The sequence below is a fragment of the Cebidichthys violaceus genome, unplaced genomic scaffold (genome assembly GCF_023349555.1).
Source record: "Cebidichthys violaceus isolate CVI_PGR_0920_01 unplaced genomic scaffold, fCebVio1.0.p SCAF_9, whole genome shotgun sequence".
Classification (NCBI taxonomy): Eukaryota; Metazoa; Chordata; class Actinopteri; order Perciformes; family Stichaeidae; genus Cebidichthys; species Cebidichthys violaceus.
Genome location: NW_027176975.1, coordinates 17,149,309 through 17,164,272, shown reverse-complemented (window position 1 = coordinate 17,164,272; position 14,964 = coordinate 17,149,309). Strand labels below are relative to the sequence as shown.

Here is a 14,964-nt window from a genome sequence, read left to right as displayed (position 1 = left end):
ACACACACACACACACACACACACACACACTGAAATATATCCCTATTGATGGAGCTATTGTGGTGGAAATAAACAACACCTTTAGGCATACTGCTGCCTAAACATAAATGACTGTAAACACTGTCACCTTGTTACAGATGAATATTAGATAAATATTTGCTTTTTGTACTTGTTAGAGACCACATCATTTTTCTTCCATCAGTTGTTTTGGCTTATCAGTGCTGTATGTGTTGCTGGAATTGTTCTTAGTGAAAGTGCCTAATTTGCATATTTAAACATAACATATCAGTCAACTTGTAATACAAGAAATAATTGTCTTAATGTGAGTAAACAACTCAGGAAGATTCATCTTGATAATCAATAATTCACTTTTGTATCCAAAATGTTACTAAACATCTCTTTAAAAGACGTTTTCTGTAAATTATTTTTTTCTCAGACTCTGATTCAGAAATTTCCACTTCAGTAGGTCTTACATACACCAAACTTTACACTTTCATTACTCTCTATGTTCTGAAGGTTTCTACAGAGGGCTTTGGTCACACATCATTCAGAGACTGATTTATGCAACATTTTATTATTAAAAACATGAAGAAATGTTAAGGCTGTTGACAGTATTTTCAGATTTTACGGAGTGATAGAAATAGATATCTAAAAATTCCCTCTGTAAAAACCTTTGACTCTACTATGCCAACAAAAGGAAACAAGTTTTTTGAAGCTAATATAATTCTTCATTTATATGTAGCCTTTAGATAATGAATGTGTATGTTTCACATAAGTCTTACCTGTGGTGACGCTGTCTGATCCAGGCTCACTCTCCCTTTGACCCTTAATAGCGATGACAGTGACCTCATAGGTGACCCCGGGGGTCAGGTTGGGCAGCACGGTCTGAGACTCAGAGCCGCCCACCGTCAGCGTCTTAGCGTTACCTGTGAGTGGACACAAGTCATCTGGGTCAATAAAATGAAGATATTACAAGGTTGTTTAGATCATTTCACAATGGTGATTGTTTTTGGGTGAAGTATTGCCTTAAGGCCAATTAGGGATCTGAGATCCTCCAAGCAGAAACCCACAAAGCAGATAATTAAGACTTCATCTGGGGGCATCTCAAATGTAGAACCCATGGTTGTAAGTGACTCGTGGAAATATCAAGAAATGAACATAAATATGGACTTGATAGTATCTTTAATGATTACTGGTTGTGTAACAAACTTATGTTAATAACTGGAAGGACATACTCAGCTGCCTTTTTATGGAGTATTTTCTAATGATGACTAGTATCTACAGAGAGTGAGGTCGGCATAGATATGAACTGATATTTAAAAGGTGAAAAAAAAACTTTTTTTGTGTCACATCTATCTCTGTTACCTGGCAATGTATGAGGGAACTTGACATGTATGTATTTATTAATCTAATCTGCTTAGTTATGGGTGCAAATTCAAATCTTAATTACATAACATTTTCATTACAGTGGGTGCTGGATCTAAAAATCACATTGTAATGGTTCTTTACTTTTCCCCATTTGAACTGAAAAATAGAAGAGTTTGTTTGATTTTTGATGATTATTTCAAATTGCTCTGGTGCCATTCTTTCCCTTCTTCAGTGGAAGTGCCTATAACTAGTCACTAGGGGGCAGAAGTAGTCTATCATTGGAGAAAAGAGTTCTCCCAGCAGACGATGGAGGATTAAACTGATTGATAGGTCAGCAGTGATAATGTCCATACAGCCTACAAAGCCACTCATGACCTGGAATATACTTATCTGGTAAGAAGACGGTTCTGGCGGTCAAATAGTTAGCGCTCCAGGCTAAATCTTTATGTTGTAAATGCTTTCTTCCTCCACCTTTCTTTACAGTTTAGTTTCAGCTTTTTGTTTCATGACAGTGCTGCAATAAGTGGCCAGTTCCTCCCTGTTTCAGTAGTGAATCAAACGTATGCACACTGACCTCCATGAGCAGGCACATAAGTCACCCTGTTGTTGTCCACCCGAGCCTTTGGAACCACCCAGTGGACTGTGGCGGACGTGTCGGTGACGTCGGAGAAGCGGATGCCCTTGGGCGAGCCCAGGTCTGGCACAGACAGGACAGACACAGCAGGTGGGGGCAAACAGAGACACAATGCAGGTTTAATTCACATGTGTTCGCCGCCTTCTAAGACCGGTGAGGACTGGAAGTACGCCATTTACATACATTTTCTGCTTCACAGTTAACAGCAGACAACAGAAGACACACATATTATTTACATGTAATTGTAGCCAAGGCAGATCGGATACAGTTTTTTTAAAAGAATAAAGCGAAAGAGAGAGTGCGTAGGAGAGAGGAAGGTGGAACAGGACAAAAGGGGGGCCTGGGGAGGCCCGGGCTTGAGGAGAGAGACCCTTCCTAGCTAACCAGTGAGCCACAGTATCTTGCGTGACAGACCGGAGGAGATTAACTTGCCCCCATTTCATGGCAACACAAAAGTGAAACATGCGCCACGCAACCCAAGAGTAAAGCCTCACCCCCAGGGAGGACAGGAGACACAGCCATAGACACCCGTTCTATGTGACACAGACAACTGCTCCCCCTCCCACACACACACACACACACACACACATACACACACACACGCACACACACACTTTACAAAGAGCGACTCCAACACATGGGGCCAGGCAGTCAAAGACAACATTCGGGAGGACCGGACGGAGACGACACAATGAAAGAAGCAGAGTACAGAACTGAGTAAATGTCTTGAGTGGGGGTCGACTTATCAGTGGTTTTCAAAGCATTTTCTGATAGTTCCGGGTTGAAGTTGATCTGCTTATACCTGCAGATATTTGGCAACTTTAAATCAGATCATTTTTAATAACCAGAATCATTAAAGGATCACCACGGGATCCTAAATTCTCCACTAGAACCTGGAAAATACTACAATAATAATACATTATCAATGTAGCTGCTTCATGTCCATCATATCAGACTGGCCAAGACACATTTTTAAAACAAAGTTGATATCAGTAAATACATATCTCGGTCTAATTCTGACCCAGCAGCAGTTCGGGGGCTCTGAGATAAGCGGCCCTGAAGCCGCAATGTGGTCCTTCTGATCCCAGAGTGTGTTCTTGGACATTGTTGGTTGTAATGACAGGCCCTCTGCCGCTCTCTGCTGGAACCCCTCTGGAGCGTCTGACACAACGCAACCAGAGCTGGTCGTCGTTGTTAAAAGTGATTCTTTTCTCAAGATAACCTTTTTGATCTCGTCAAATTGGAGTCTTAAGGGCCTTGGACGAGTGCAGCGCCATGACGCTTTGATACCAGGTTAGAAGACAAAAACACAAACACATGTATTAATGACCATGTTTTCATGCTGTTACCACAAAAAGACGAGTCTGACAAGAGATGACGTGAATGCACATTGACCACGCTGACGAGTTCCCCTGATTTCTTGTTTTCCACCCGTTCACCGTGTACCTGTTCTCACCCCCTCCTCTAAAGACTTGGAGCGTCTCCCCAAAACAAGCCCAAAGATTTCAACTTTGTACTCGGTGTCCTCAGTGAGATCTGTGATGGCCACGCTGCGCTCCTCGCCGCCCAGCACCAGCTCGCTTGGCTGGCCCGGGCCCTCGGACTCGCTGACCATCGCGACAAAGGTGTCGAAGGTGTCCTCTTCAGCCGTCCAGGTCAGCCTAAAGCTCTCAGGGGTGACATCAGAGACTAGGAGAGCCTTCACCTCTGGTTCGGCCTCTGAGTGACAGGGGAAAGTCAGTTTTGCTCCTCTGTAGAACTTAAGAGTGCTTTGACATTTGAAGGAACATGGCAGCGAAAGAGTGTGTTTATGTATTTGTGTAAATGCCAGCATTGGTTATATGGAAGCTCAGCATCAGTCAAGAAATAAAGAACGGAAAGAGAAGAGTTTCACTGTATATCTGGTGAGAAAAACAGAAGGATACAGTTAAGATTGTGATTGTGAAGGAAATTTTAGTAAAATAATATATTTATCTGACCTAGGCTACTAAACTACTGTTTGAACTTGGGGGGAGGGATTCAATATTCAATCTGTAATGATGCCCTTGAATTGAAAGATGTGCGTTTGTGTTCATATGTCTGTCTAACTAAGTTGTTTTTCTGTGTTAAGCTAAATTGTTTTCCGTGGTGGCGGAACATCATTTTAACACACTATGTGCCTCCACCATGTAATAAGCTGTAACAAGGTTGTTGTCATTTCTGTGAGATCACATTGATTGAAGAAATGTGAATAAAAGTGAGTCTTACATTAACGTTAGCTCGTCACTGCGAGGCAGTGGAGGCACCACGAATAAAGGTAAACTTAAATGCCTGGTCACACCAGAAAGTGGCCAAATTAATATTTACGTCTTTGTGAAATAATTTGCTCTAAAAGATTTACTATTACTGCTATTAATACTGCTGTAGCTGAGCTAACTGCCAAACACTGAGCTAGCGATAGTCAGTCACAATAGCTTCTCTTTTTTTCCTCTATAACGAGCGGTTTACTCCTCCCGGGCTTTTTGTATATATCATTTAGGTTCGGTTATTCAAGATTGGATATACCAGCTTGCTATCTAACTTTTCAACTGACTGTTGGCAAGCATGTTTTGTGGCTAACAGGGCAGTGCATTCACTAGGTTTATTCAAAAGAACCATTTCTCTTTTGTGGAGCAGTTTATACCGTGACATTAGATTTACTGAGCACCTACTAGCGAATCCATTAATCGCAACGATTCCCTTGGAGTTAATTGATTTCGATGTCCTTATTTCTGCTATAAATTTTAGGTTAGGCAACGTAATTCAAATTAAACAAATGACGTGATTCTTCAAAATTAATTAAAACTTTGAAAAATTTACATCCGTGGTTTGACCCATCTCATTCTTGTGCAATTCCTAGGGATTACAAAGTAAAAGAGGCTTTTTCAAACTACAGCTGCTTCTTTTAGAACAATGCTCAAATACAGTGCAGTGCAGATGGGAGTGTGTGCATGTGGTGCAGTAAAAGCTGGTAGTTAGGCAGTCATTAGCAGCAGCTAATAATGGAAGTGATAGGAAGAGAGGCTGAGAGACAGCAGGAGTCTACAGCTGCTGGAGAAAAAGCTCCGTTTCTCCAGAGGACGAGTCCACTGAAGCTAATTAGCTGGAGAAACTTCCGGTAGCGGCACAGATGGATACATGGACCAGACAGAGCTTTTAAAGCAGCCAGGATAGAAGCAGATATAAGTGGGCTCAGGAAAGCCTCAATAAAGCCCAGAGCCACTGCTCATTAAAACACTGCACCAAATGTGAGGGTCTCAGGGGTCCTTGAACTAGCCTGAATCCTCTTTTTTTTTTTTTTCATTGGGAGGGAAAACGCATGAGGCATTTGTTGTGAGAAGAAGCGGTGGAAATGAGAAGCAGAGCAGACAAATCCCAGGGAGCTGTCACTCTTCATTAGCCACCGGGCAGCTTTAGCTGGTCAGTGGAAGAGAGGGAGGGCCACATCCATCAGCTAACATGTGCTAGCTTGCTGCTGATTTCACCCTCCCACCACCACCACTGCTCCTACCCCCCCCCCCCCCCCCCCAAAGACCTGAGGGAACACAATCCCCGCTCACAAAAGTGAGCCTGTTATTGGAGGAGGTGCGTGCCGGCGCCAGCTAACCTGCTGAAAAGGCGCTCTGAGTTCCAGTCTCGCCTGCTAACTTTACAAGAGCAGCTTGTGGTGATATGAATCACAACTGAGTGGAGCTTGTTTCTGGGTGCTGTCCACATCTCTTTGTGGTCCCATCAATCATTTGTTGCGCAAAAAAACTCAAATGTTTCCTCGCTCCCCTTTCAGTGAAGGACTTTACTTCCCCCTCAACGTCTTCCTCCAGTGGAACGACGATGACCACCGTGCATAGCATAATCAAATTAGTCGCCGCTTGTGTTCACAAGATGGAATGTTTTATGGATTAAGTGATGCTAATGAAAAAATGTTAAGATGGTTTCCCCAGCTATTAGCATGCAGACAATGGGCCGTGTTGAGCGCATGCCATATTCTGCGTGGCCCCAGAAGCCCCTGGCACCCTGAGCACCAGAGCCCAGGGGCAATGGCAGCATGAGAATGAAGAGCGGTCCAGGCTTGGGGGAACTGGGGATGCATACAGAAGAGAGGCCTCACACAAAGTGACAAAAGCGCCTCAGGGTTTTTTTTTGTCCTCTGTCAGTCCTCCCATCTTTCTTCCAGCTGACTGATCCTCATCAGTGAAATGCTGAATGATAATGTCGGAATAGATTCTGGAGAAAAAACAATGTCAACCATGGTTATTTAGTCTAGTCTAAATAGTGACGGTGAGAGTGTTAATCCTCAGAAGGTATTTTGTTATGATTTATTTGTGAAGGTGCCACTTTGAAAGGCACCATTAGCAGATTTCGGTTTCGCTGTTAATGACCCACTTATTAGGCCCACACTGTAATTCTCAGCACGGTAATCCCGGGTAATGACTGTGTTTGGTGTAGTGGGCGGGGGAACCAGCGCACCTGTTGTGCCCCAGTTAAACAGCACACTGACCTTTTTTTATGTGTTTCTGCCTGTTCACACAACAGACCAGGTGCCGTTCCAGGCTGGACTCATACCAACAGGCAGACTGACAGCTCAAAGGTGGATCAAACGCGTATCTGCGGCTGGACTAATATGGATTGAATGGGTTTTGTGTGGTTGCTGTGGGGTGTTAAGAGTGTTAGCCCATTTCACAATCCCTGCATCAAAGGCAGGGATACGTGCATGATGGACGGCTGATGAGGGGTTGTTGTTTGGGGATTTGGATTGAGCACTCTGTTGAATGGATAGGATATTTTGTTTACGCCGTGAAGAATAACTTCCAGCTCAGTGGCTGGTAGATTGTCTTCGCACACCTTTTTGAAATGTACCTCCAACGCTAAAGGTAAACCGTTCATGCTCAGAAGACGAGCGCTGAGTTGCCCATGGGGACGGACAAAACAACCCTCCATCCCTACAAGTACAGCGTCATGTGATCAGTCACAAATATCTGTCAAATTAAGGTCTTGAAAACAGTTCAACTTCTTTTGAAGCCAATGAAAGTGGCAGATTTGACTTTTTTAAGACGGTATTTTTTGAAAGACCTGGGAAAAGTCTGATAGTACAAATAAACATGAACGCCTTTCACAGTCAATTTAACACACCAGGGCTGAATTGTCAAATACCATTGGAACAACTGCAAGTAACTGTTACTCAGAAAGTCCACGCAAAAAAACTGTGTGCAGCAGAAGAAGAAGAAGGAAGCAAAGGAAAGAGAGAGGCCCCGGCGTTGACAGCGTCGATACCTGTGATGGTGTCTGCAAAGACAGGGTCTAAGAGCGCCCCCCTGTACACCCCGTACAGATTGGCCCTGTACCAGGTGGTGGAGGACAGGCCAGAGATGGCGAGGCTGCGAGCATCGGCGGGCACCGTGTGGTTTTGCCACTCGCCGCCCGTCTCTGCATCGGTAACCTCGATCAGAAAGGCCTCGAACGCCCCGTCCTCAGCGGACCAGGACAGGAGGAAGCTGTCCCACGATACGTCGCTGACGGTGACATTGGTCACCACAGGCTTCTCCTCCTCTGGGTGATGACAAACACATCAACACGGAGTTACAGGACAGACACACGGAATGAAGACAAAAGGTTAGAGCGATACAGGTCTTTCATAGCCAATCCTGGAATCTTTTGGACTGAAACTTGGCTAACAAAGAGTAGACAGCTGATTTTAGAATTGTTCCAGAATTGGCTCCATATATCGGTCTAACCTTACCACAGACAAGCACACAAATTCTTGGGTTCCATTTGAATCTTTCTCGTTGACAATAATGACCATTGTGAAAGATATAAAACAAACAACACTGAGCTTCTGCTCAACATTGGATGAGTCCTCCTTAGTAATATCAGCTGCAAAAAACATGATGAGCTCTCATTGTATATCAATCAATTCATTTTGCTGTCAAGAGAAAAAAAAGAGAATAGGTCTTCACTTTGTCTGAGGTGGAAATAGTCCCTTATTTCCACTACAAAAGGCCTCATTATCAATGACCGCCTATAGCCATCTCCTCTATATTACCATATAAGTGGGAAGACTTAAAGATAGAAAGCAGCAGACAGACATGCTGATGCAGCTTGTGCGCATTAATGGCTGTGAATGAGCCATTAACATTTGAAGGTTCAGCGTAGCCCGACCGGTATGGCAGGAGTACGCCGTCCACTTCAAAACCCACGGGAAGGCCATGCAGAGCCACGCACAGCAGCCTGTAATTGGAGTCTATTGAGTGTGCGAGCATTCAGGGAGTAGATTAGAAAGAGATGGAGATAGATGTTGCAGGTAAACATCAAGGCTCCCATTATCCTCTTTTCACTGTGCGGCAGAGTGGAAGCGTAAATGGGGTGGTAGACAATGGGAGTGGGATTGGGGGTGGAGGGCTTTGCTGGAATCAGCTGATCATCGCTTGTGAGAGCTCATATGGATATGGAAAATGCATTTGCTGTGTGATGCGTCTGATGAGTTTCTGGCCGTGTAGTGTGGGGAGGATTTGAGTCAGCGTTGTGTTCACTGCTGCAAACCTTTCTCCTGAAGCTGGAACAAAGTTGCAGTGAACGATACTTAGTACGGCAGCACTTCACTTTAGGTCCCCCTACTTAGCACTCATAAGCAAATTTCACAAATGCTTTGTTACACACTATAATGTAGATATAAGTGGGTATAAGTGTATGTGTTTTTGTCACTGGCAACAACTCCTCCTGTGAACACACATAAGTGGAGGCTAATGATGAAAACGTAATGATATAAAATGTGTCTGCATATGAAAATGTAAAGTCCTTCTATATTAACAAGCATTATAGTGTTATAAACCAAGTGTTTAATGTTTTTATACAACTTAGAAATACTAGGCAGCAGAGGTGGGGCCAAGTCATTTTTTGGTAAGTCACAAGTCTCGAGTTTTAGCATTCAAGTCCCGGGTCCTACACTTTGAGTCTTAAACAAGTCATGATGAGCTTTTCACCAAATGCAATTGTATTACTTTTTTTTTTTTTCTTTTTAAATGTATGTTTAATGAAACCTGTATTTATTTAAGTGTGACTGAACTGAATCATGAAAAAAAGGTTTGGGGAAGTGTCGATTTGCTGGGAATGAACAGCGTTAATGTTAATTTATTTCAGGAAATGAAGGAAGATTCATTTATTCTTAGCTCACTTTTTAAATAACACATTTTTTATTCTTTGGGCTTGAGGAAAGGTATAACGTTTTGTAAAGTCAAAAGGCTCAAGTCCAAGTGAAGTCACAAGCCATTGGTGTTTAAGTCCAAGTTGTAGTTGCAAGTTCTTTTGATTTCGTCAAGTCGAGTCTGAAGTCATCAAATGTGTGGCTCGAGTCCACACCTCTGCTAAATAGGGTTGTTATCTCAAAGACAAAAATACAATTTGGCTACAATTCTTTTGCAGAGAGCTCTTACATTTTTAAGAAAGTAAATGGAAACATTCTGCCTTCAGCTAGCTGATATAAAACGCTTATTTTTACCTTACTTTCTAAATTATATTAAGACAATAAAGCCCTTTAGTATTTGAGAAAATAAAATGTCACTTACTTCGCTTACTTTTACACCCCACATTCTTTCTTTAAAGAGTCAGTTAACCCAAATTACAAAAAAACATATTTTTCCTTTTACGCAGCAGCTCTGTCTGAGTTTTGGTTTTCTGTATTTACATAAAGAAACTATATCTAGGTATGTTGATATGTACTTAGCCCAGGTTTAGCAATGTTCACCTGAAATTTTTTGCCGCAGTACAATGGAAGTTTTTTTGTATTTGTAGTGAACCGACCCTTAAAGTCCAGCAGTTCTGGTGGTCCCATGCAGTTGAAGATATGTGTCATGACTAAATCAAATGGTCTAATGCTTAGATATCACCTTCTCATGCTGATATCTGCCATTTGATCCACACTCATTCATGTCACCTTCAAGATGAAGATCAATCCATCCGTGCATGCAGGACAGTGATTTCACTTTTTTCATGCTTTATGTTCTCTGTTTCTTCTCCACAGAGAATCGGTGGCTCGTGCGCTATCTTCTTTTGAAGTATAACACCCCGACATAATGCCCAAAATGATGGCACGAGAAGGGTAAATTGAAAGCCAATGGTGTTTTGCGCTGGTGGTCAAACATACAACATATACCTTTTACAGTTTGTCGACAATGCAGTTTTGCAGATTTTTGATGACATTGGCTTTCAAAGGGGTCTATGTAAGACTCAGTGCACAGCTGATACCAGTTTTAGACTCCTCTGTTGTTGTTGTTTCTGTGTAATGAACAACAGCAGGCAAACATGTTTGTTGAATTTCTTAATTTGTACAAAGATGGGACCTGAATGTTGGGACTATAAACCGTGATCACTTCCACGTGTCTGTTGTCATTGTTCCCCGAGGAGAACTCTTCCAGTCAGCTGATTAACGTAAATTATGATAATCCTGTTTTTTGTCTCCAGCTTTCTGTGTTTGAATCACATGAGTTTGTCTGTGCGTCTTTCATTCGATATCTTCATTTTCAGAAGCACATTTCGGCTTGGTATTGATTCCGGAAAGCTCTTCCAAAACACCCGAAAAAAAACAGCTTTTGTGACCCATCTTGTGATTGTCAGACACATGTAGAACCACATGGCCCCCCCCACCACCCCTTTCAATCCCTCCTGTAAAACGAGTGTGATCCGTGTTTGCGTTACGTGTCTGGAGACGATAAAGGCTGCGGATCTGTCCGGGCTGCGGATTAGAGGGCTGCTAACAGGAGTCCCAGCATGTGGCCTTTTATCTGACAGACTCACAGTTCATCGTGGTCAAATAGCACAAAACCAGAGGGGAGCGGGGCTCACGCCAACAATTATCACATGAATGAACATTGTGCTGGCTGCACACATGTCCATACCCCCCCCCCACACACACACACACACACACACACACACACACACATACATACTCAGTTTCACTCTATCTCAGTCTTTTTTGCCACTCAGTCTCTCAATCATATGTGCCACACATGAGCACACAGACAAGTGGACAGAAAGAGTGGACACGTGCATGTGCGCACTCCCCCCCCCCACACGGGGGGTCTGTATTCTGTTATTCTTGGCAGCGTGCAATCAAAAAAACAAATGCAACAAAAGGCCGTTATTCCGAAGCTCACCAACTTTTCCCTCATGCCGAATCGATTTTTGCCCGTAGCCGTGCAATTTAATGGGCACTCGTTGCATAACTGGAAGATTTACTTGTGAAATGTTTTGCTTGGAGGCAGCCCGACCGCGGCATGAAAAATATGCCACAATCACCTCGTTTGTCTCTTCTTGTTTTGGTTTAAAAAACAGGGGAAAAAAGAAAAATAATCCCACATGCTATAAATGAGCCTTGGCGGGGGGGGGGGGGGGGGGGGGGGGGGGGGGGGGGGGGACAGAGTGACTTACATTGAGAAGTTAACAATGAATTCAATTCATTGCTTCGGTTTGGCTGCAGTACTGAAGGGCAAAAAAAATGAACCTATGGTTATTCTCTAACCCTGCGCCACCAGCTAGAAGCCTCATGGAGTCAGTGGGCTACATTCAGAGGAGCCTCTGTCTCAGACACGTTTTACAGATACCAAATATTTCAGCCTCGCTAATATTAAAGGCAAAATTTCCCTACCCTTTCTGCTTTGTTTTTGGCGCTCAGCTTACCCAAACGATAAAAAAAGCTTTCTTCTGGTGGTGTTTAGCCACGCAGATCAGATTTTGATTTTATCTGTCCAGGTTTGGTACAGGAGTATCGGGGCAGCCAATAGTCCAGAGGCAAAGCTCAATGGTCCTGTCTGAGTTTAGTATAATATCTATATACTAAATATCTATAATATCTATAATATCTATCTATTGTATATATCAGTTTTGATGGAGGCAGAATTCAAGCTAGAAACAAAATACATTTCCTATATTGTGGCAGTATAAATTTGATACAGCTAACGTGTTAGCCAACAGATCCAACAGATGGAAAGCAGCATTAGAATGAATTTGCAGATTCTGAAAACATTACGAATGTCAGTCCAATACTTATTTTAACCATCTGGCTATTTAGCTGCTAAATGTTCCACTTTGTTCACCAGCTGGAACCCAAAATGCGTTGGGGTGACTGTGCCTCAGAAGGTAGAGCGGGTCATCCCTCAATCAGAAGATTGGAGGATCCCCAGCTCCTCTAGTCCACGTCAATGTGTTCTGTGGTAAGACACTTAACCTAAACTGCTCCTGAAGGCTGTACCATTGGTGTATGAATGGGTGAGAATGATTAGTTAGTTCTGATGGGCAGGTGGCACCTTGCATGGTAGCCCCTGCAGTCAGTGTTTGAATGGGGGAATAATGTAGTGTCAAAGAGCTTTGAGTGGTCGGAAGACTTGAAAAGCGCAATTCAAGTACAAATCCATTTACCATTTACATTTCATGAATACGTTTCATATCAGCTTGGTTTCAGGCATGCAGAAACGCACACTGCCATGTGGTTAACGTTGTGAAACGATTGGTTAGGTTCTGGCAACAAAACTACTGAAGGTTAAGGTGAGAAAAAACCTTAACAGACTCTCTTATGTAGTTGACGTAACAAGCGTAAAGTCAACGTTTAGTTTTGGTTTCACACAGGACACAATCAGCGGTCTGCTGGGTGAAAGTCCCATTTGAACACCGCTCCCACCTGTCCGTAGTCAACTTTTTCACTTGATTTACTCATTACATCTTCAATAACATCACTCGATATATCACGTCACTCGCTCTAAGCGTCACTCGTTGCTTGGACCGAAGGCAAAAACGTCGACATTCATCGTATCATTTTTTTCAACGTTTGTTGAGCTGAGGGGGAACTGCAGAGTCGAAGTTCATTCTCAGTGGGTCCGTCGCTCTGAGAGTAAAGACATTACTCCAGCCAGAGAGGTAACTCTGGATAATCCACAGATAACACTTTTAATTGTCCTCGTAGACTGGTTATAATAACCAGGACAGTGTTCATGGAAAGCCAAAACTATCTACGTGGCTACCGCGTAAAGTAAGGTTTTTGTAGTTTAATTTAAAACTAGGAATTTGTTGACATTGCGCACAAAATAGCCAAAGCCAGAATTCTTATCTGGGTATATTACTGAGGTAAGTATCTGAAATGTCAGTGTTTTCATGTTGGAATAAATGCTAACAATAAACCTCTTTCAGACACATTACTGCTTACTAGCACTCAGTCAGGGACATTTTTCTTTTGAGGATGCTGACCTGTGGGTGCTGAGATGGTGGTGGGTGCGCTGGTCCTGCGGCCCCTTTCAGCGATGATGCTGATGGTGTACAGCATGCCGGGTGTAAGGCCCCTCAGGATGTGGGACTCAGAGCTACCTGGGACCACGTCCTCAGCCCTGTGGCCGTCGGCGGACACATAAACCAGTCTGAAGGAGTCCAGTTTAGCCAGGGGGCGTTTCCACTCCAGCATCATGGTGGTCTCCGTCACCTCTGCAACGGTCAGGTCCTTGGGAGCGTCCAGGGCTAATTAAGTAAAGGAGAGGAGAGGTTGTGATTGGAGTTTTAAGATTTGATACTACAAATCTTAAAACTTGTCCAAACTTGAAGCCATTATCTGAGATGTTTTATTTTAATTTCTCTTTTGCTACTCCTGTCAATCAATACATTAACACAATATTAATACAATCAATATTCATCTTGGGAAACGGTTGTGTCTCCTCTGCCACAGTAGTTTGTTTTCTGTCTATGTTTTAAATCAAATGAAGACCAGAAGAACTGGGCAGTTCTGCAGCTGGAGCAGCAAAAGCCATTGTGGCTGTATAGTCAAAGAAAGCACAACTGTACTTTTCATAGTGAATAACTAAAGACAAGGCAACAAAGTACCGGAAAAACATGTTTGATTAACAGAATCTTCCGATGAAATGAAAAACTGTGGAAAGAAAAGCATTAAAGAAATGATTAATTATGAAAATCCTTCTTGGTAGAAATGTGGTTTTTCAGCTTTACGAAATCAACTGCAGAATTTGGAGACTCACCAGCAGCAAAGAGGAAATTAGATCTTTTCTATATGAGATGAGTACAAGAAAAAAACTAAAATAGATCCAAAATTCCTTCAGTAACAAACTTTGACTCTAATACAAAGCATTTTTTTTACCTGGCTTCATCCAATGTTCAGATTTCTGTTCTAAAAATGTATACAAATTAGCACAAGTAATAAGAAAATTCATCATTTACATAAAATTTCCGAAAAACCTATTATACAAAAATAGGTTATATGTAATAATCAACTGTTTGATGGTGATATCTTCCAGTTACAATGTGTACCCGATCCACCTGCAGTGTCTTCTCAGACAGCAGACTCAGAGATCAGATATAATCAGACTAGTAAAGTGTTGGGGAGGCAGATTTTGTTAAAAGAATGGAAGACTCGGGGCAACCATCTTTTCATGAATGGGTTATTCATCTTGGCATGGTGGCCTTTTTTGAAAAATATTCAGATTGAGACATTATTTGTTTGTTTTTTGTTTTTCTTTGTTTTCGTTGTTTGATGCGTTACTGCGACTTCGTTTTCAGGTTTAACGCGATGCAGCTTGACTGCAGTCAATAGAAAGATGGCATTAGTGACAGTAGTGTGAATCCCGGGTCTGTGTGGCTGAAGTAAAAGGCACATGTAGAACGTGATTATATCTCACCGGTCACTGCGTTGGTGGTCGTCGGCAGACTCTCCCGCTCGTCCGTCACCGCGGTCACACCCATCCCGTACTCAGTGCCAGGTCTCAGGCCTACAGAAATAAAAAGCAACGTCATGCGTTTGTTTGTTCAAATCCACGAGGTGTCACCAAACGAACAACGGGGAGACTGCAGTCAAGTGGGCAGTTGTTTTGGCTAATGGCAAACAAAAAAGAAAAAACGCTCTCATGTTGCTTGGCTGCACAATGGATTGCAGACTAATTGCATTTCACGGTAAGCCTGCG

At 42.8% G+C, this 14,964-nt stretch overlaps 1 protein-coding gene across 3 annotated transcripts in view; it reads right to left on the bottom strand.

The window, feature by feature from the left end:
- tncb (tenascin Cb) overlaps positions 1-14,964 on the bottom strand; it is a 49,673-nt gene that overhangs the window by 10,177 nt on the left and 24,532 nt on the right. The window contains exons 8-13 of one of the 3 annotated variants that reach the window (XM_068703266.1): positions 14,683-14,772; positions 13,250-13,513; positions 7,292-7,567; positions 3,449-3,721; positions 1,943-2,065; positions 783-926 (exon numbers count right to left, since the gene is read on the bottom strand). In XM_068703266.1, the coding sequence (XP_068559367.1) occupies positions 783-926; positions 1,943-2,065; positions 3,449-3,721; positions 7,292-7,567; positions 13,250-13,513; positions 14,683-14,772 (1,170 nt within the window). The remainder of the gene's footprint in view (positions 1-782; positions 927-1,942; positions 2,066-3,448; positions 3,722-7,291; positions 7,568-13,249; positions 13,514-14,682; positions 14,773-14,964) is intronic. The other 2 variants (XM_068703263.1, XM_068703264.1) reach the window with 2 other exon arrangements.